General features: G+C 36.2%; 1 protein-coding gene across 19 annotated transcripts in view; it reads right to left on the minus strand.

Moving 5' to 3' along the window:
• The window catches only part of macf1a (microtubule actin crosslinking factor 1a), a 311,815-nt gene that overhangs the window by 219,006 nt on the left and 71,208 nt on the right, over positions 1 to 21,601 (minus strand). For 4 of the 19 annotated variants that reach the window (XM_073931818.1, XM_073931809.1, XM_073931816.1 and 1 more), the window contains exon 1: positions 16,418 to 16,795. The exons of the other annotated variants lie outside the window; for them this stretch is intronic. In XM_073931818.1, the coding sequence (XP_073787919.1) occupies positions 16,418 to 16,472 (55 nt within the window). In that variant the 5' untranslated portion in view covers positions 16,473 to 16,795. Of the gene's footprint in view, positions 1 to 16,417; positions 16,796 to 21,601 lie in introns of those variants that run through there. 19 annotated transcript variants of the gene reach the window in all.

The raw sequence follows: 21,601 nt of genomic DNA on the forward strand, positions 1-21,601 counted from the left end.
AGTGAACATTTCAGCAAGACAATGATCCAAAACACAGCCAAGGAAACTCTCGAATGCTTTCAGAGATACAAAATCGAGTTGTAGAATGGCCCAGCCAATCACCTGACTTAAATCCAATAGAGAAAAATCAGATTTGATAGACGAGACTCACAGAACTATCAAGACTTTTACACTGTTGAAGTCTGTGAAAAACTTACACCTGAGCAATTCATGTGACTTTATTCTCCATATGAGAGACGTCTTTAAGCTGCCATAAGCTGCTTTCTCCCTGTGTCATTCCGTTGTTAATACACATAACAAATTTTTTAGATTTAAAAAAAAAATAAAAAATGTATGTTTGTGTTGTTTGGGTTTTTACCAAAATCCAGTTCAATTCCATGTCAACAGCTCCTTTAGAAATATTATTCACAGGAAATAACATGACGTGTTCAATATTTATTTTCCCTGCTGTAGATCGGAGAAATTGAAAATATCGCATTGTCAGAATTTTTTAATATTGTGCAGCCCTACTCTCTACGTTAAACATTTACATAAAAAGTCAAGAACTCAGTGTTTTAAAGATGCCACAAAACAGTTCTGAAAGTCCAAATAAAATAAAAAATTGCTTTGAAGTTGAAAAAGAATCATGCAATTCTGTTTTCCTGACTGACCATTGGTGTCATGTCCAAATATTTGTGAACTCAGGCTATGCTGAAACAGACTGCTGTGTTTTAGACAGGGTTTTCACTGAGATGTGGAATGGTGCTGAGCGGGAAGCATTTAGCATAAAGAGATTCACGGCTGAGCTTTGTGTGTGTTCAGTTCAGCCAGTCACGCACTGTACCATGGGAAAGGGCCACCAAGAGTGTCCACTTCATCGAGAAGAAAGGCCTTATGTCCATCAGTGTGTGTGTGTCTGTGTGTCTATGAAGTCATGCTCATGGGGTTCCATTAAGTTGGACAAAACCATTCAAAACTAGTCAGATTTTCCTGGAAAGAAAAACCATAAATAGTAAGAATGTCTAAATGTTGTCAAACAAGTGTGCGTCTTCCTAAATCGACAAAACATTAAATGACCAGTCGTTTTGTTAATGAGCCTGACCGCAGCTGCTTCATTACGGATAGGTAATCCGTTTTTAACGAGCCACTCTAGGCTTGAAGCCCAAGCTTTGCTGAGGAGGGCTGGACCCTTGAGGACTTCGGCTTGTTTGAAGTGCACAACACTGCTTAACTATAAAGGACAGGAGTGATGGAGGGCAAAAGGGGAAAATACCAAGACTATAGAAGCTAAAAACAATGGTAAAGGTTCTAGAGAATTTTAACACAAACCATCTATCACAATGTTCAGTGTTTCCTCTAGGATTTCTTTCCAGCTGTGGTGGCAGGCCTTTTACACAGATCTTCCAATTACCCATATAGTTATTTCAATAACAAATGTCGTGAGTGCAGTATTACAAGTCGAGATTGCAGAAATTTAATAGAAGCATGCAAATCTCTTTGCTTGCGCACCGATTTCCTCTGTTCGTGCACAAGACTTCTTGCACACCCTGAAATATACGCTGCTCAATTGCATAATTTCGTGTGCACTGTCAAATAAACGCTGCTGAAGTGCATGTAAAGAGTATGTCTCCAACATTTATTAGATTTGCCAGGAATATTTATGAATGTCTCCAATAAACCTACAGAGCGGCACTGATGCATCCTGAAGAAAATTGAAATGGCCATGAACCAAACTAATTGTATGCTGAACCATAGACCTTTATATCAACAAATTAAGTATAATTATGGAAACTGTGTTCATCATAACTGAAAGCTATGTCGTGTTTGCTGACCTCATGTCAGTCAGCATGTAACCTTAGAGCAGGGATGTCAAACTCAACTCCTGGAGGGCCCCATATCTGCACAGTTAAGTTCTAACCCTAATTAAACACACCTGATCAAAGTAATTGAGTCCTTCAGGCTTGTTTGAAACCTACAGGTAAGTGTGTTGGAACTAAACTGTGCAGGGCTGCGACCCTCCAAGAATTGAGTTTGACGTCCCTGCCTTAAAAGGTTAAACAAATATTGATTATGATTACAGAAAAGCTCACTCTACTATAATTCACTTACATTTTAATACGTTTTGGTGTGATTATAGCCCACTATAAAAAACAACAACAACTGAAGGTTTTGAATGAAAAGCTGTAATGAAGCTGTGACAAGAATGAAAGAATGAATCTAGCGGAAACCATGTATTTACAAAAAAATAACATGCACCCAATAAGAGGAAAAAATTATGAGGGGAAAGTAGGGCATTAAGTGGAAAGATTGAAAGTAGCACAATATTTCTTTTGAGCATCAATATTACAATAGTCTACAATAGACACATCGCAGGTTATGCAATGTTGAGTCAGAATCATAGTTGATCAGGAGCTACAGAAACACATATGGTTTAAGGGTTCACTGCTACGTTAACCATTAGAGTTTAGGTTTATCATTTGCATGTGTTTTTAAGGCCCGTGACTGAGCAGTTCATGAAAGTTTAGAACATTTGGGCACAAAAAAATGATGTTTGGAGGTGTAACAGATTTACTGTATTTAATTATATACAATTTATTCTGGTTCTAATCCAAGTGGATTATCTAATCCAAATATTATTTACTTTACCCCATTGGCAGATAATTTAGCTTTTTTTTTTTTTTTTACTTATTTCTTCTGAAGGTGAAAACAAAACAATAAATATTTTTACTTTCTCTAAGAATTTAGGGTAAGACTTAATTTTGATGGTCCCTATTGCTCATTTTGTTGACTAAAAAGTGCATTGCAACTACATGCCAATTACTTCTCATTTGAGTATTAGACTGTCTGTCTGCTTAATATCTGCTGATTCTGCTCCTTCAACAGACATTGAACTGACAATAAGAAACTTGCAAGTACATGTCAACCTACACTAACCCTAACCCCAACCTAACAGTCTACTTATAATCTAATGAGAATTAGTTGGCATGCAGATGCAATGTAACTTAAATTCAACAAAATGCATTAAAGGGACCACCAAAATAAAGTGATCCCAAATTTAAATATTTGGATTAGAAACAAGATCAAGAAAAGCACGAAAAGCTCTTTTAACTTTGTGATTATTCAATTTTTGTCCCCAGAAAACTGTCAAAAGAGCTGCTCAAACCATCTTGTGAAGCTGTATTCATATCACCATATTTAAATGCAGAAAAATGAAGTATCGCAATGGCAGCTTTTTCCAATATTGTGCAGCCTTAGAGGGAATTAGGTGAGACATTGAAGCCATTAGAAAGAAACTCAATGAGAAGCATGGGGCCCCAGCATCCATTCATCTGATCAACAACCAGTACAGAACAAACAAATGTCCACGAGTATGAGAGTTCACACACACACACACACACACACAAACACACATACACATGAGGAGAGAGATAGAGATGTTTACAAGAAAGCTTTCAGGAGGCCAATGCAAGGTGCTTGTTTGCGTTTACAGCATAAAAAACCACCGATATTTAGCATATTTTCTCTCATGAAGTTCATGTTTTAACATTTTATTTAGTCAGTATTTTACTTACTCAATATTTATTCACTTTACCCCTCTTGCTCTTCCTATCATCAGTCTGATATTGTGATGTATGAGATTACCCTTGAAAAGTGTGAATAGCTGAAGGGCTAGTTTATTTATTTGATCCTTAATAGATTTCCTTATTTGCCCATTTGTTTAATTATTTACTTGCTTATTCCCTTAAAATTACATACACTGAATGTGAACAGTTGTTAATTTGGCAAGCATGATTGAGTTGTGACTGCGATATTTTTCATATTTTGGTTTTAAACCATTACGGCAAGCCCTGTGGGTATTATGCAGTCCTCCAAGCTCATGGGAGTCAAACACAATAATAATTCTTTTCCCACTGCACCATGACTTTATATTCTATACTATACATTTTTTTCTGTGATAAGACTTTTATCTTAGAAAAGTCCAACCTTACTGTCCTAATGAAATAATTAAAAATCAAGACATGATCACTTTTTATTTTGCTAAAATAAGCGTACTCTAGAGGCCTTTGCCTTTCATATAAGCCACTTCTGATACCAAATGATCAACTAGAAGTTATTATTTGTTTTACATAAAACTTGGATAAGTGACTAGACTTTTGTCAGGTAGTGTACATTGTTTTTAAGTAAAGTAGGCTTGTTACTTTTAACGGAATTGGTTTACTTTAAGTAGCTAATCACTTTTTACAGTGTAGGAACTAAATCAAACATACACACACACACCATAAAAATTGTGCTAAAAATAGTTGCAGTTATTTGCAAATCAGCAGTAAACATCAACCAGTATCAGTTGATGGTTTTATAAGTAGTTTTGTTTCAGATACAGAATATTATCATGCAAGCCAAAAGCTCAAAGGTGTGTTGTGGTGTTGTAAACATGTTTTTATTGACGAAAACCGATATGAAATTAGCCTTGAAAGATCTTTAAATGCATCAGCCACAATAACGCCCAAGATAACCGTCATAAGGTTATCTATTAAACATGTTTTCTATCTGATCCGTTTAAGCAAAACTTAACTCAGCAGAGCTAAACTGAAATAAGATTAGGAGCAGTGTGCACTTAGTAAATACGGAATGTTCAAGCATCAAAAACACATTCAACAAACCTAAAACTTTCAAAACCAACTAAGCAGCGCTGATGTATAATTCTCAAAGATAAATCTAAGACAACAAAGGCTGGTCTGAGAAGGAAATGACAGGTTTTGAAACCAAAGCCCCTAAGCTAAAGCATGGGAGGACTGGCGGAAAAGATGAAATGTTTGCGTGAGGAGTCACTATCACGGATGTCTCGTTTGAGTCAGTAGGGGAGAAACAGAGTTGCAGTATGAAGACGAGCAAGACTTAGGAGACTGATGGGAACTCCTACACAGAACACAAGCACACCCATATGCATATCACAAAACTAGAACAATGGACCTTCCCACCACAATCTCTACAGCCATAATTACTCTAACTATCCTCTCATTATAAAGACAGCAACCGCTTGCTTGTGGAACCTTAAGTGAGAGCAACTACCACTAAAAGACAAGGTTATTATATTGTAGAGCTATGCAGTATACTGTATTACAAAGCAAAAATGTACCAGTGTACATCATCATCATCATCATTGTGTAACTGAGCCATATTTAGTAAGTGTAGAAACTACCCTGATGATTTACATTAATGAATCGAACATTTCCAGCACAGTACTCCATCCTTTGCCTTATGTTTGTTCAGAATTCATGTTTATCATTCATTCATTCATTCATTTTCTTGTCAGCCTAGTCCCTTTATTAATCCGGGGTCGCCACAGCGATATGAACCGACAACTTATCCAGCAAGTTTTTACGCAGCAGATGCCCTTCCAGCTGCAACCCATCTCTGGGAAACATCCACACACACATTCACACACATACTCATACACTACGAACAATTTAGCCTACCCAATTCACCTGCACCGCATGTCTTTGGATTGTGGGGGAAACCGGAGCACCCGGAGGAAACCCATGCGAAGGCAGGGAGAACATGCAAACTCCACACAGAAATGCCAACTGAGCCGAGGTACGAACCAGCGACCTTCTTGCTGTGAGGCGACAGTACTACCTACTGCGCCACTGCCTCGCTTTTCTAACTATCAATGCTAAACAATTATGTTGCCTAATATTATATACTGTACACACAGTGTCCAGCTAAGTAAAACATTCAGAGACAACTTTTTTAGGTATATGCTTGAGTAAAAATGTTACTAATTTTACATTCCACATACACACGCACCATAGGCGTAATGTATTTTATGTAAAAACACTTATAATACTATATTGGCCTACCACTACCCTACCCCTAAACCTAAACCTGACAGGAAACCTGTGGTAAAATTTGAATTTCAAAAGACCTTGTTGAGCACTTTGTATTACAGGGACAAAAATTTGACCTTGTAAATCACTTTAATAGATTACAACTAAATTAAAGGCTGATTTATACTTCTGCCTCAAGCGCACACGTATGGCGTGTATCACGTATCAGCTTCCGCGAGGTTGCATAGCCCTCACTGTGGCTGATGCTGACGCACACCTCTCAAAAAATGTAACTGCATGTTGTAACGACGCAAAGTGCAAGCTTTGTGATTGGTCAGCTTGGTAATGCCGACAAGTGTGGGTGGGACCGAGAGCCGTGCAAACCTTTTAGAGGGTCGAGTCCTGTGGAGGAGCTTTAGGTGGAAAGTTTTGTGTTTACCTTATGATTAAAGTTGCTTCACGCCCGCCAGTTCCAGCCTCTGAATGATTGGTTTTAGCTACTTGTACTTTAAGGTAGCATTCAGAAAAAACAAAACACCAGTGAAGAAACTTGACACAGAGGAACATAAAAACCCCACTGCCAGCTAGCGTGTCGGAAGTGTTATCAACACCAACAGCCAACACAAACAGCAGACAGAAATATAAATGCAAGACAACGCAAGAGGCAGGTACTGTGGGTCACGCCGGTCACTCAACACAGAAGTATAAACCAAGCTTAAGGCACCTCTCAAAAAATGTAACATCGCAACAATGTATAGCACAAGCTCTGTGATTGGTCAGCTTGGTAGCTGTGACCAGTGTGGGCGGTGCTGAGAGCTGCGAGCCCAGTGGAGCGACTGTTTACATGTGTGGAGTCCCATGAAGGATCTCCGGATGTTTTATGTTTACCTTAAAATTAATGTTGCACGTCTGCTGATTCCCACCTCAGAATGAGCGAGTTTGAGCTACTTGTACATTAAAGTTGTGTTCAGAAAAAACAAAACACCAGCAAAGAAACTCGACACAGAGGAACATAAAAATTTACTGCCAGCTAGTGTGTCGGAAGTGCTATTGCAGAGCAACACAAACAGCACGCAGAAGTAAAAATGTACAGTTTATGCACAAGGCTGGCCCCGTCGGTCCCGACTATAACTTGTTGCAGAAGTAGAAACCAGCCTTAAAGCTTTTTTCACACTATGAGCGACTCGCTGCGGAAAATCGACAAAGGATTTTTCGTTTCAACAGAGAGCGAGCAACTTTTGGCAACCTCCAACTATGCAAGTTACAGCAACTGTTGGCGACCAGGTGGGCATGTCGAGCAATGCGACAAAGTTGAGAATCCTACGACTTTATGCAAATAATAAAGAGTCACTTTCTTGAAGCGACAGCCAAAAGGAGCACCAGTAGAGCTCATGCGATCCTCTCTCAGCTCATGCAGAGAGCAATTGTATAGACCTACACACATTTTGTATTTATTTGAAACTGAACTTTAAAATGGTGAAAGTTAGAAAAATAAACAAATAAATTTCATACGAACATTTGTCAAATCCAGCCACCTGACACGGTTTGATTGCTTTCTAGGGTATCAATAGCCGTGCATCAGACACTGAAATCTTAATTTGGTATGAATCCAACCTAATTACTCAGTAAGTGAACTGATATATGAGAAAGGCAATGAAAACACACTCTAAAAGAGATCCATCAATACAACAACAACGCCTCAGAATCAGCAGTGAATTGTACAGTTAATCAGAATTAAGGGCAAACCTACAGAGGGCATGACAGGACTGTTTAGCAACGTATTTAAGGTGGCATCGTTCCACCAGCAGTGTTGTTGCAGTTTTGAAGTTGGTTTCTCATCTGGGGCCGCCACACCCAGCTGGCACACAGGAGATATGCAGAGTGCTTATCTCTGTCACTGCCTCGGCCTGTCCGCGCTAACATACCCAAATGTCTTCGCGCCTTCGTTGAATCTGAACTGGGCTTTCATAACAATAGCTAAAAAAGTAAATATTAACCAAGAGTTTCATTACACTGAAAAAAAATATGAAAAAGTCATGACAACAATTTTCATTGTGTTGCCTTAACTTATTAGTATAAGTTAATCAGGTTTCAACTTTTTCTTTAGGTTAAACAAAGTTGAACTTAACATTTTTAGTCAGTTTGACTGATGTGAGTTGAGATGACTAGAAAGGATTCAACTAAAATTTATTAGCGCAGAAAGATTTTTTATAGAGTATTATGTATTCAGGACTTTGGGTTTTGTGCAAAGAACCACCCCAATCACTATTTTAAAATGGTGAACTACTGATTAAAAAGCCATTTAATGTCATTGATGTTGTCAAACTACAAACTAAACCATGCACATGAATCTTAAAAAAGAAGAGCACAACATTTTGTAATTATATTAAAATCTGTTACATTTTATTTAGATTTTACATTATACACAACTGAAAAGTAATTTATGGGGACAACTGCATGCAGGTCTGTATCTAAACATATTTGCTCAATTTAAATATTAATATAAACATAAGTAATCCAGATACGAATATATTATCATTTACTAATTAATTAGATTACACTACATCTTTCTAAAACCACTTCCAACTGTTCATTCTGTATATGTGACCATTGACCACAAAACCATTTATAAGGGCCAGTTTTTGGATACTGAGATTCATACATCATCTGAAAGCTGAATAAATAAGCTTTTCTTTAATGTGTGGTTTGTTAAGATATGACAAATGTTTAACTGAGATTAACAACTTCAAAATCTGGAATTTGAGAATCAATCTAAATATTGAGCAAAATCACCTTTAATGTTGAGCAAATTAAGTTCTTAGCAATGCACATTAGTAAGCAAAAATTAAAATTCTATTTACCTACAGAAGGAAATTACAAAAAGTCCTCATGGTATATAATGTACAGTATACGTATTATTCCAAAAATCGTGGCATAACATAAAAATCTACCATTTTGACTAGTAGAGGTAGCACAGTGGCACAGTGGTTAGCACTGTCACTTCACAGCAAGAAGGTCACTTGTTCGAGTCCCGGCTAGGCCATTTTTGTGTGGAGTTTGCATGTTCTTCCTGTGTTCGTGTGAGTTTTCTTTCGGGTTTCCCCCCAAAGTCCAAAAACATGTGGTACAGGTAATTTGGGTAAGCTAAATTGTCCACAGTGTATGTGTGTGAATGAGTTTGTATGGATGCTTCCCTGTACGGGTAGCAGCTGGAACGGTGTCCGCTGCATAAAACATATGCTGGATAAGTTGGAGGTCCATTCCGCTGTGGCGATCCCAGATTAATAAAGGGACTAAACCGAAAAGAAAATGAATGATTAAATAAAAATCTATCATTTTGACTTATACTCCATTTCTGTGTGAGTTTGCATGTTCTCCCCGTGTTCGCGTTTCCTCTGGGTGCACACAGTCAAAGACATGCACTATAGGTGAATTGGGTAAACAAAATTAGCCATAGTGTGTGTGTGTGTGTGTGTGTGTGTGTGTGTGTGTGTGTGTGTGTGTGTGTGTGTGTGTGTGTGAGAATGTGAGAGTCTATGGGTGTTTCCCAGTACTGGATTGTGGTTGGAAGGGCATCTGCTTAAAACATACACTGGAATATTTTTTCATTTCGCTGTGGTAACCTGCTAAATAAGGGACTAAGCTAAAGGAAAATGAATGAATAAATTGACTTCCCTGTAATATAGGAATGCAACATAAGGCGGTTTTTGTTGTTCAGGGTCACACATGAACTTACATAAACACACACACAACCCTACAAGCATACACTTTCAAGCAAACAAACTAGACTGAACTTTGCTCTACAGCAAAAAAATAGAGAGAGAGAAATCCCTGAACTGTAAAACTGTAGAATCAGTCAGAGAGAAATGACCAGGAAACCATTCCTCAGCCCCCAGCTGTGTGTCCATTAAATCATATTACTTCATATTTAACAACTCTTAATGCAACTAACATGAACCAGAACAGGCAGTCCGGCAGAGAGCCAGTTACAGTGGCAGAGAGGTCGTGTGAGTAAATTTGGTTGGCCGTGAGGTCTGGCGGCAGATCAAAAGCCAGTTATGAAATGTGAGGATATGATCAAGAATAGGAAACACATCAGGGCTGATAGTTAGCGGATCTGAAAATCCAGAGCACTCTGGGCTAGGGGGGTTAACTTGAAACAGCCAGGAAGCCTTCAGCAAGGGTTTTCTGTAACCTCAGCATGCGTGACAGACTTGCATGAGACAATAGAAACTACTGAATACTGAAACGGCTGTAGCAGGATGTTTGATGCCACATACTAACCAAAATAAGCAACATTACATGCTTACCGAGATACAGTTGAGAGCAAAATGATTACCCCTTCTGTAACTTTTTAATTCTATTTCTAATATTTCTCTCTTCTGTAACTTTTTAATTCTTTTTCTAATATTTCTCAAGTTAACAGAGCAAGGACTTTTTCCACAGTAATTTCTTCTTCGTTCTTTTCTTTTGAAAGTTTTATTTGTTTTATTTAGGCTAGAATAAAATAATTTGTACATTTTTAAAAAACATTTAAGGTCAATATTATTAGCCCCCTAGATTTTTTTATTGTCTACAGAACAAACCATTATGATACAATGACTTGTCTAATTAACCTAAGAAAGCCTTTAAATTGCACATTAGGCTGTATAGAAGTGTCTTGAAAAATACCTATTCAAATATAATGTATTGTCATCATGGCAAAGATTACAAATTAGTTATTAAAAATGAGTTACTGAAACTATGATGTTTAGAAAAGTGTTGGGAAAAATCGTCTAGAGGGCTAATAGTTCAGGAGGGCTAAAAATTCTGACTCCAACTGTATATGGCCTGTGACTTTAGGAAATCTAATAAATCAACCATAATGTTTGCTAATTTCAGACGAATACATAACATTTCTTATTTCAAATGCAGATATTAAAATCTCTAACCTTCATTAGCTTAAAAGGAGGGAAATTTACATCTGAAATGGCAACACACAATTTCCAACCATCGAAGCCTTCAAGGACAACACATACACTTAATAAAAATACACTTCATTAAACGTACACATACAAATCACCTATATTGATTTTAAAATTGTATTTTTTGTTTAAAGGAGCCAATAATCTTGCTCCTCATTACCTTATATAGACATGCACTGTCCATATACCCCTTCTTGATCATTGAGATCTTATAATCTCACAATTTATCTCAATTTACTCACAATGCCTAAAACATGCCTTAAAAACGAGGTGATCGAGCGTTTGCCGTTGCTGGTCCTAAACTCTGGAACACTCTACCATTTCACATTAGACTTTCCCCCTCCATTTCTGTGTTCAAGTCCGTTTAAAAAACTTTATTTCTTTTCTCCCGCTTGTAATACTCCTTAAACACTTATTTGTTAAATGTTTCTTTTATATTCTGCCCTTAGTACTCCTATGTACAGTACTTTGGTCAACTTTGTTTTTTTTTAAATGTGCTTTATAAATAAATATTGAATTGTATTGTAAAATAACCTTTTTTTTTAATTTGGTTGTGATGCAATACTGTGCACCTTTTGTAAAGCTGATTTGAAACAATAATTATTATGAAAAGCGCTATACAAACAACTTGAATTGAATTGAATTTGACTCTTCTGGCTGAAGAAAGGTAAAAGTGACACACAGTCATGTGACTAGTTGAAAACACTATTAACACTCATGTGCACTGTTAACACTCATGATGTAGGCACACATAGAGAAATGAGAACTATAAACAGATGGAAACTGTTGTACTTCAGAATTGGGTCAGTGACAGATTACCAATTTAAAAATGAGACAATTGAAAAAATGTTTGTGTAGGTCTTCATGGATATTTTTTTTCATGACAAAATACTAGTTTATAAATATTGAAGGACATTTTTATAGACCCATCACAATAATTAATATATTGACTTATTGCACAACACATGGACATGACCTCAATCAATTTTGGTGATGCAATATATATCAGCCATACATAAAAACCAATTCTGGCAAAATTTTAGCGCAACCTCTTTATCTCTATAGAGTTGTCAGTGTCAGTATGGTAAAAAATAAATAAATATAAAAAATAAAAAAAAACACTGTAGTATTTCCTATAAATTACTATAGTATATTTTCATGTGGGTCTCTCACAAATGAAAATAGATCTGGTAGCAGACATCGCAGCCTCGAGCCTCGATTACTTTTTTACCTGGCACTTTCTTGCTACCAATTATTGTTATTTATTTAGGATATGTGTTTTCACATTCTGATTCCACTGCCTAATTATTAAATAGTTAAAATAACTGTAATAAAATGAAATATTCTTAAGAATAAAATATAATGTGCTCTTTGGAAATGTGTACTTGCATTGTGATGATATTCTATTGTCATACTGGCATTATATAATGAGTGGCATAAATGGTCTTAAAATGACAATAATATCGTTTATCGCAATATGTTTTGGTGCAATCATACAACGAAAAATGTATATAGTGAAAGGCCTAGATTATTATTAACACATTTGGATATGCGTTTTCACATTCTTATTCCAATGCTTAATTATTAAATTGTTAAAATGACTGTAATTAAATGAAATATTCTTCAGAATAAAATATGATTTGTTCTTGGGAGGAGTGTACTTGAATTTTCATGACATTATATTGTCATTCAGGCGATAATGAGTGTATAAAAATGACAATAATATTGTTTAACACAATATTTTAGTGCAATATATGATTCAACGAAAAACCCTTGGCCTAGATTTGTATTAACACAATTGGAGTTTTCAGCCTGCTGGAGGGGAAAGATTATTTTATTGTCAGACAAAAGAGCGGTTAAATGTGGGAAGGAAAAACTCAAGGTTTCTGATCAAATATTACGATGGCACATGAATTGAATGAAAAAAAAATATGTGCAAGAATAAACACTGCACTATATTATAAAACAATTCTCCCTTTTGATTACATGATGACTTCATTCAGAAAGGGAAACTCCCTGAAGATCTAAGTGAATTAACATTTTTTATTCCTGATAAATTCAAAATAAATATAGTCACATCATTGACCCAAATCAAACTGACTTCTATCAACCTGCTTTAAAACTGACCCATGCCTTTCACATGCTCAAATCTGATTTTATTTCATGTCTAAAACACTTTGCCAGGTTGACATTTATGGAACATCCTTACAAAGCTTTGCAGTAATAAATCGCATGTTTGCACAGATGGGAATTTGGACGGTCCAAAGCTATTATTCTCTGCCAGCTGTCTGACTGTACATGTGAGAGGTGGGGTGTATTTGATGAATAAATGCTGAGTATTGACTTAAGGGTATACAAACCGAATCGCAAATGAAGAACAAAATCTGTTTTTTGGGCCTCGGAGAAGCACAACAGCAAAGGCATGATTGTGGAATGAGTGCAAATGTGTTAAGATGGACTGTCTGCGGCTTGGTGGTGAGCTTGTGGAGTCTGAGCCAGGGTTGAGGGGGATTGTGTCTAATCAGGGTTAGGTGGATTATAGTTCAGGGGGAGACGGCACAGCAAGTCAAGCCACAGTGACCAGATTTCAAGAGACAAACACTACCAGACACATATACCTGCTGTTCTGTGCTACACCTACACCCTAATTCATTCATTCATTTACCATCTGTCTTCAAATACATGTAACGCTTCAACATGTAATATTACCCCTAACTAATTCAATTACACTTTTAAATTTAAGGTTATTTGTGACCATGGACCACACAATGTATCAAACAAGTATAGATTTTACGAGATTATGATGTAAAAATATAATCTACCTGTCATCAAGGCGGTAGATACTGTATAAGCGATTTTGTTACATAAAAAAAAACTAAAGTAAATACTATAATGTTTGTAACAGATAATCACTTGAATTAAACTGTCGTAGTATTTATATTGTTGCTATGGTATGACACAACTGTAGTAATAAACAAATTATTCAATAGGCTTCAGTTTTCTACACTATAATCACAATGCAGGGTATATTCGGTAGCATTAATTAATACACTTACTGTAGTATTAGTATAGTTTTTTCCCTATGCCGATATCTTCCAGGCATTACAAAATAACAGATAAAAGTTAAAGACAAAAACGTGGACGCATAGTCTACACTATTAGTTATTTTTTTAATTTTTTATGGGGGAAAAAGTGCTCAACAATAATAACTGTCTAGTTTTGTCGCAAGGGTTGCATTTCTGTTTTGTTCGGTTAATGAATTTACCATCAACAAACATTAATTGCTGCTGCTCATCTCGATGTTAATGTTACGGTTATTTATTCTGCCGAAACGCTGGTAAAGACTTGGATCATTGCAAAACAAGATGGAGATTTCATTGCAGCGATTACATGGCAAGGTACGTCATTGATATTCTCCTGGATTTTGTATAAGTGTGTTGGTGCTTTCATCTAATTTTTATATAACGAATTAACATATTTTCATATACTCATAACTAATCTTTATTGGTGCTGTCAAATGAAATAATCGCATTCAAAAAAAAGGTTGTACACATGAATGTATTTAAAAAATGTTTATTATATGCTGCCTTTTCTTCCTTTTTTTAGCTAGTTTCTTCAGCTTTCCCCCTTTATGATCAAAAGCTCATATAATAGCTGTTTCTTATTTTTGCCGATTTACACAGCATAAAACAGAAACATTTTGATGTTCTGATAGCGATTCCTTTGTAGAAAACCCACTTCCTGCCCTCCATCTGAATTTCGTCATCAATAACGTCATGTGAAAACAACTTACATTTTGATATACAGTATACAAGTGGGCGCAGCCATTGAAATCTTTTTGGCTCAAGACTTCCAGTGTCATTCAATTCCATTGATTTTTAGACATTAAAACAGCTCGTTATGCTGCTTGATGTTGCAAACTGATATTTTTTTATTCTACTTTTTACATATAGTCATGAACACACTTGTTTGTAGAGCAAGTAGTTTGACCGTTTTATTATTTATAGTCATTTCTAAAAAATAGGCTACTAGATACTATAAAATAGATACTATTTAAAAATATGGAATCTGAGAGTTCAAAAAAAATCCAAATATTGAGAAAATACTATTTAAAAGTTGTCCATATTAGGTTGTTATGAAGGCATATGACTAATCAAAGGTTTTACAGAGGGAAATTCACTAAAGTTCTTCTTGGAACATAAACTGTAATGATTTTTGGCAAATCAATAATTTTGGCTATTCCCAGAAATATACTTGTGCAACTTAAAACGGCTTTGCGGTCCAGGGTCACATTTATTCACATAAATAAGGTTTTTTGGGGGAACTCAAAACTGCTCTTGTATATCTTCACTGTGAAGTCCTCCTTTATTTTCAAGAGTGTTTGGATACACATTGAATATTGTTCGGCAGACAGAGCACACATTGCTATCTTTAACAGCCTCAATAATATGACTTTCACTGATACTAGGCTGTAGTATCCTAAGACAGAGTCTCCTTGAAGCTTAACCTGATAAAACTATTATTACAGCTATTTGAGTTTTTTTTTTTTTTTTTTTTTTTTTTACAGTGACCTTTCTCAACATTATATTGGGATTAATCCTGTAAAAAGGACCTGGCGGGCATTAAACAATAGCTTTACTGTCTAGGTATTACAAGGGTCCAGCTTGCCCTCCCCACCCACCCTGTTGTTGCTCCATATGGTCTACACACTTGCGGTTGATTCCATCCACTAAAAGCCTCTCCAAATGCCAGCCCCGTGATCTGGGATTGAATTACAAAGGAAATAAATACCAAACCATCTTCAATTAACGATATAACAAATGGAAGGTGACTTTTTGGCAACATCATATAGCACATTCAGGATGGCGCCTGTCATTTGAAGTTTTAAACAGAAGGGTCCTGTACCCATGCAAGCTAATAAGTCGTCACATGGCTGTCATCAAAAGAGATACAGTCCGAATGAAGATGCATTACTCCCTTTAAGGGAATTATTCCTTGATAGCACAGCTGTCAAGGAACACACACACACACACACACACACACACACACACACACACACACACACACACAGACGTGCATTAGGTGTAGCCACTAAGGTATTATTGTGGGCAGGATTATCTGACGGGTGACACAGACCTACACTACGCGCAAACCCAGCATCAATTACTATCAACCTCAAATGTCATGCCTTAAATGGTTAACAAGCGAAGGACTCAAGGTTTCCATAGCAGCGTATTTGAATGACCTGGAGTGCCTAAGGGAAGGTGACGAGGTGAGTTTACTTTGATCTCAATAGCCTTGAGTCGCATATTGCTGCATTTGCATTGACGGCGACCCTAGTTAGTCAACAAAACAAACAGCTCCCTATATTAAAGGATTAGCATCTGCTCTTAGTATCTGCATACAGACACGGTAACTAGAGAGTTAACAAACTAAAAGTACAACAGCTGACCTCTTCATTTGCTTGTAGTTTACCATTGACTCAACTCTTATCAAGCTCATGTGTTCAGTCACAAAAACTTACTTTCACCTTAGATAACTTCATAAACAACTGCAGAACAGATACAGACTGAGAGTATAAGCTATGATTCAATTAAATAAAGCAGGAGACCAACCAGCGACAAAAGTTACTGAGTTAAAACAAACCTTTCTTTTCCTCTAGGTCCTGAAGATACTGACGGTACGATGCCGCGGCGCTCATTTCACCACAGCAAGAATGGAGGAAATAAAAGTGAAGGAACTAAAAATAAAAAAAAAACTCTTTCAGTAGAAAGGGAAAACTAGAAAGTGAAAGGAACCGTGTGGTCGTTCCAAGTTTGTTTAAATGGCAAGGAAGCGGGAGAGGGTACTGGGAAAAGCTAAAGGCTCCATGGAATCCAGCATGTCGCTAATCCAAAGCCAGTAGGGAAATCCAGTCACTCACTACCACGCTTCTTGCTCTCTTGTGTTTCTCTTTAAATTAGCCGCTGTAGCTTGCTCTTATGTTTCTGCGTGTGTATACTAGCCGGCTGCCTGGTAGCTCTGAAAGAGCAGCGTGTTTTAGAGCCGGAACTGTACTTTGACCACAAGACAGGTGATGTCACTGCCAGAGCTCAAGCATGTGTTGCACTCCCTGCGTGACTCAGGCTCTGAGTGTAGAAAATCGTAAAAGGAAATTTTTGGCATCAATAAGCTATAGGTTGTGTTTTCAGCTTCAACAAACAAATCCTATCTCTGTCTGAGGGTAGTCATTATGTTCTCTGGTTTTATCAATATAGGAGAGAGCCTATCTGGGATCCACATTGAAGAATTCAGGAGTGTAAAATAAGACAGTAACACTATTCGGTTCATGGATTAGAGCTGCTAGATATTAAATATTGGGAAAAAAACTGACATTGTTAATTGATCAAACGTTTTCTTACTCTGCAGCATAAATTACAACATTATTAAAACGTCACCAGATATCTTGAATAGATCTATTTGGAAAGAATAGATCTGAAGACACTGGCTTGCTTGTAATGAAATTTAAACCACACTGAACTGAACTGAACTGAACTTCAACTCTGAAAACGGGAGTGACACAGTTTAATTTACAAGAAGTTCTATGTTAAGCTGCTTTGACACAATCTACATTGTAAAAGTGCTATAGAAATAAAGATGAATTGAATTGAAATCCTTCATTTAGATTGATTGGGTTGATTTAGTAAGGGAAAAATAATAGAATAGAGCAAAGAAGACTCAAATTAACTGTGCTTCATGGCTATAGACACTATTACACTAAATAAAACACTATTTAGCTAAATAAATTGAATAATGAAATGAAAAATATCACTGTATAGTCTTTATTGTATAAACATCAAGTGCTATTTTGGGGTTTCCGCCTGGATTCTGCCTAGCCAAATTCAAAGGCTTCACATGCAGAGGTGTAAATGCAAAAGTTTAGTAACATTTAAAAAAATAAAAACTTTGAATTTTCATAAAACACTGTTGAAAGTGATTCAAATAATTGTATATGTTGTCTGTGTTATAATAAACCCTCCAAAAAAAGAGCCGTTATTTTTTGTAAACTCAAATTTGAAAGTGTACCTTTTTGGTTCTGTGTGATCTAGGTTGTTGTAATTAATTCTGTTGGTTCCTGCACATAGGCAATCATAGGAAAAAAGAAAAATGTCTTTATTATATTCTATGCAAAAAGTTATTCTATTCCAACTGATAGGTGAACGGAAGCACTTCTGGGGGTATTGGGCCAGTAAGGACCTTTAAAATGTAAACAATGTGGAAGTAAACAAGTCACAGGCCTGGTAACAGGTACACAGTTTAATAATACAGTAAAACTATTCTTCATTAAAGTTACAAATGTACTTTTTTTTGCCAGAATGTTTTAAACTCTCTTGAAATGCCTTTAAAAATATGCAAATGATAAACTTTCACTCTGTTATGGTTATACTTTGCAATGACTTTACAAAGCTCATGTATTCTTAACGTTTGTGCTGATCAACTCAACATTGCATATCCTGTGATGTGACTATTGTGGACATGCACATTGCGATATCACTGCTGAAACTATATATATTGTGCAGCCCTAGAATAAATGTACAATTAAAGCTAAAAATACCTTGTAATGCCTCCCTCTCATTCCTCATCCACAAAACTGCTAATATAACTGACTGCAGTCCCTTTTTACTTACTTTTTATCTTGATGGAAAGTAAATAAAGTAGTGACCGCCTCTGCTTTCACCTTTTGTCTGAAGATCAATGGTTAAAAAGATTCTATGTCTCACTCTAAAATAACAAAACTTTTACTTGAAGCCTCCACAAGCCGGAGTGCCCTTTGAATGTATCCGCTTGCTTTGTAATCTGCCAATTTTTAACATAAACATAAGAGCTCACCCAGACACAACAAACTGCAAAACGACTTCACAGCCAAAACATCTTAATGTTCTCACAACGCAGTTTTCAAAAGCACCACAACATAAACACATTAGTCATTAATACCCGAGAGAATGAAAATGTCATGTAGTATTTAAATGACTGACTGCAATTAGCAATGATTAGCCAAAAGCACTCAGAACACAGAACGCTGTTATTCATCACACAATTAAATAGAGATTAGACTGAAGAAACAGCTCAAGGAGGAGTTAAACTGAAAATGTGCAAATATGAATAAAGATGAAGTGGAATTCTATTTGTAGTTTTGAACTAGAGCTTGATGTTGAACTGTTTTACTAGATAGCGTTAGTCGAGGCTAGCATGACATAAAATAAAATTACAATATTCAATATATCGGAATTGCAAGTTCTGCAAGTAAACTGAAAGTCTGCAAGCATTTCTGAGTTCAAGCCCCATATTACAAAATCCAAACAATAATGAATAGAACCAAGTCTCCACCCTACATTTCCTCTGTGATAATTAATTGAACTCAATGCACTTCACAACACAGAAATAAGAATTTACTGTCGCTAATTCAGTTTCATTGCAACTTTAAACTTGTATGTCAGAGCATATTAGTTTAAGTGTTTAAGAAAAGCTCTTATTCCAACAGAAATTTGTGTTACTTGACTAGTGTTGTCAAAAACCTTGATATATTGATAAATATCGACACTGAAATATTTAAAATCATACAATCTTGCTTTTAGTTAGTATCTATACTGGCTTTGCTCTCTCGCACTCTCTCTTCTCACCAGAAGGGAGATGAATAATTAATAACAATATTAAGATTTTAACACTTGTTTTAATCAGAAAATAAGATGCAAAAATTACAAAAAAAATGTTTGTAGTTTGTTGCCTTTTGGACTCCAGGAGTGCTGACATACCTGGTATAAGCATTATATGGTTTAGTTATGTTTTTTCTTTTTACTTCATTCGCATACTTTTAATGTTGCGGAATTTGTTTCCCTTAGTGTTGAAAATGGTATTGAATTTCAATTTTCATCATAACAAAGTCAAGTCACACAAACAAAATGTACAATACAGGTTTTAAAAGTGCATTTTTTTGGGTTATTTGTCATTAAAAGCAAAGTAAAAAAAATGCATAAAACATGAGTTATAAGTTATTGGACCAATTTTCTCCAAAATGGTTTCTTTGGAATCAACACTAAAGATACGCCACTGCAACAATTAGTGACTGATAAAAATTAAGTAAATAAACATTTTTAGACTATTTTGTGTTTTATATTTAAAACTAAAGCAATATATAGTTCAAATGAAACCAAAGTACAAGTGAAATCAAAAGTAGGGATGTCCAGATCCAATCAAGTAATCGAAAATCGGACCCAATCCCGCTGTTTCAGACTCGATCGGAATCAGACGTTAACTCCCGATCAGGACTTGACATTTAACACAACAAACAAAAGGCAAAAAAAAGGCACCTCAAAAACAAACACCCAACACAATACAACAAGTTTACCCACTCAACTCAACTGAAAACGAGTCAGCTCATGCGGCAAAAGACTTTGAAGAGGAGAGAAAAAATGGACGGTGACAATGCGTAGAAACAGGACATCACAGCCAAGATAGCAAAAATGTGACCGGTCAATCGTCTTTGTGGGTAACCCTGGATTTCTTATGGTTATGGAGCAAGCAGAACCTCGATTTGAATTTTTTAAAAATGTATTATAGAAGTATCGGATCGGGTTTCAGTTTTGGTAGATACTCAAAATCAAATAACTCAGACTTGAGGGCAAAAAAAACTGATCTGGACATCTCTAACCAATCAAAACTAACCACATGATTTTGTTAGCTCACATTGGCAGTTTTGTTGTGAACAATTTATCTGTGCATGTCATTAATAAAAGTGCTTGCCCTTGTAATCCAAAATAAAATATGAAAATGCACTTCCTGTTTGTTTTTGCTGTTAAATTATCAGATTACGTGATTTTTAGGTAATGGGCGCATTACCTAGGTAAATACTTGCCCTGCCAATATTTTCACTGGCTCCACCAAAAAAAGTTCATTTCTTAGCCACAAATTTTAAAAAATGTGCCAAAATGTTTGTAAATATAGAATTTAAATATTTCAAAATTTTTAATAAATGTGTAATGAGCAAAATTCAAAGTGTTTTGAAACAAAACATGGCTAAAGACCTGCCAAACTGATGGCAAACTGTACAAAAGATCACTTTTTTTTTTTTAGTCGTGGTGTACCCTCGTATATGTCTGCTTCCAAGATGTTAGAAACAAATGTTTTCCTTTAGCATCATCATTTGATGTCATCGCCATGTTGCTGTCTCTTCACTGTACTAATAACGTGCTCACAACATCCAATCAGATAAGAAGAACCGAGAAGGTAGCATTTGAAGGCTTGAAAATACGAACTGTTTCTCAATTCTAAAACTTTATTTGCACGCAATTGACAAATAGTCACAGGTATATTAAACTTTAGTAACAAGCAAGCAGTGGCCCGATCGGGCCAGTAACTATCCTGTCTACTGTCCCGAGCATCTCACACGCTGGCCCCGGGCCATCGGGCAGTCCTTATTGTTGATCCCTGGGGCGTGGCCAACATACTTAACCACGCCCCTCCAACTGTCAATTTTGCCAACAAACAGAAATGGTGAGGATGAGGTTGTAATAACTCTTCTAAAACCCATTTCCCGATCCTTCTGAATGCATACTTTACTACTTCCAATCAGCCAATCATTTCTTTAGGAACTGCATCACAATAAATAAAAAAAGAAAATAAAACGTTGGCAGCTTCCGCTTCATGTGGACTTTAATCTATCCAAACAAAAGCACTAATTTATAAGAGATTTCACCATCAACCCCAAGCTTTCATTATTTCCTGACAGATGTGTCAGATTGCAAAGCATGATTTTGTTTTTGCGCTATTTTATTTTTAGATAATGGGTGACTT

This window comes from Danio rerio, chromosome 19 (assembly GCF_049306965.1).
Source record: "Danio rerio strain Tuebingen ecotype United States chromosome 19, GRCz12tu, whole genome shotgun sequence".
NCBI lineage: Eukaryota > Metazoa > Chordata > Actinopteri > Cypriniformes > Danionidae > Danio > Danio rerio.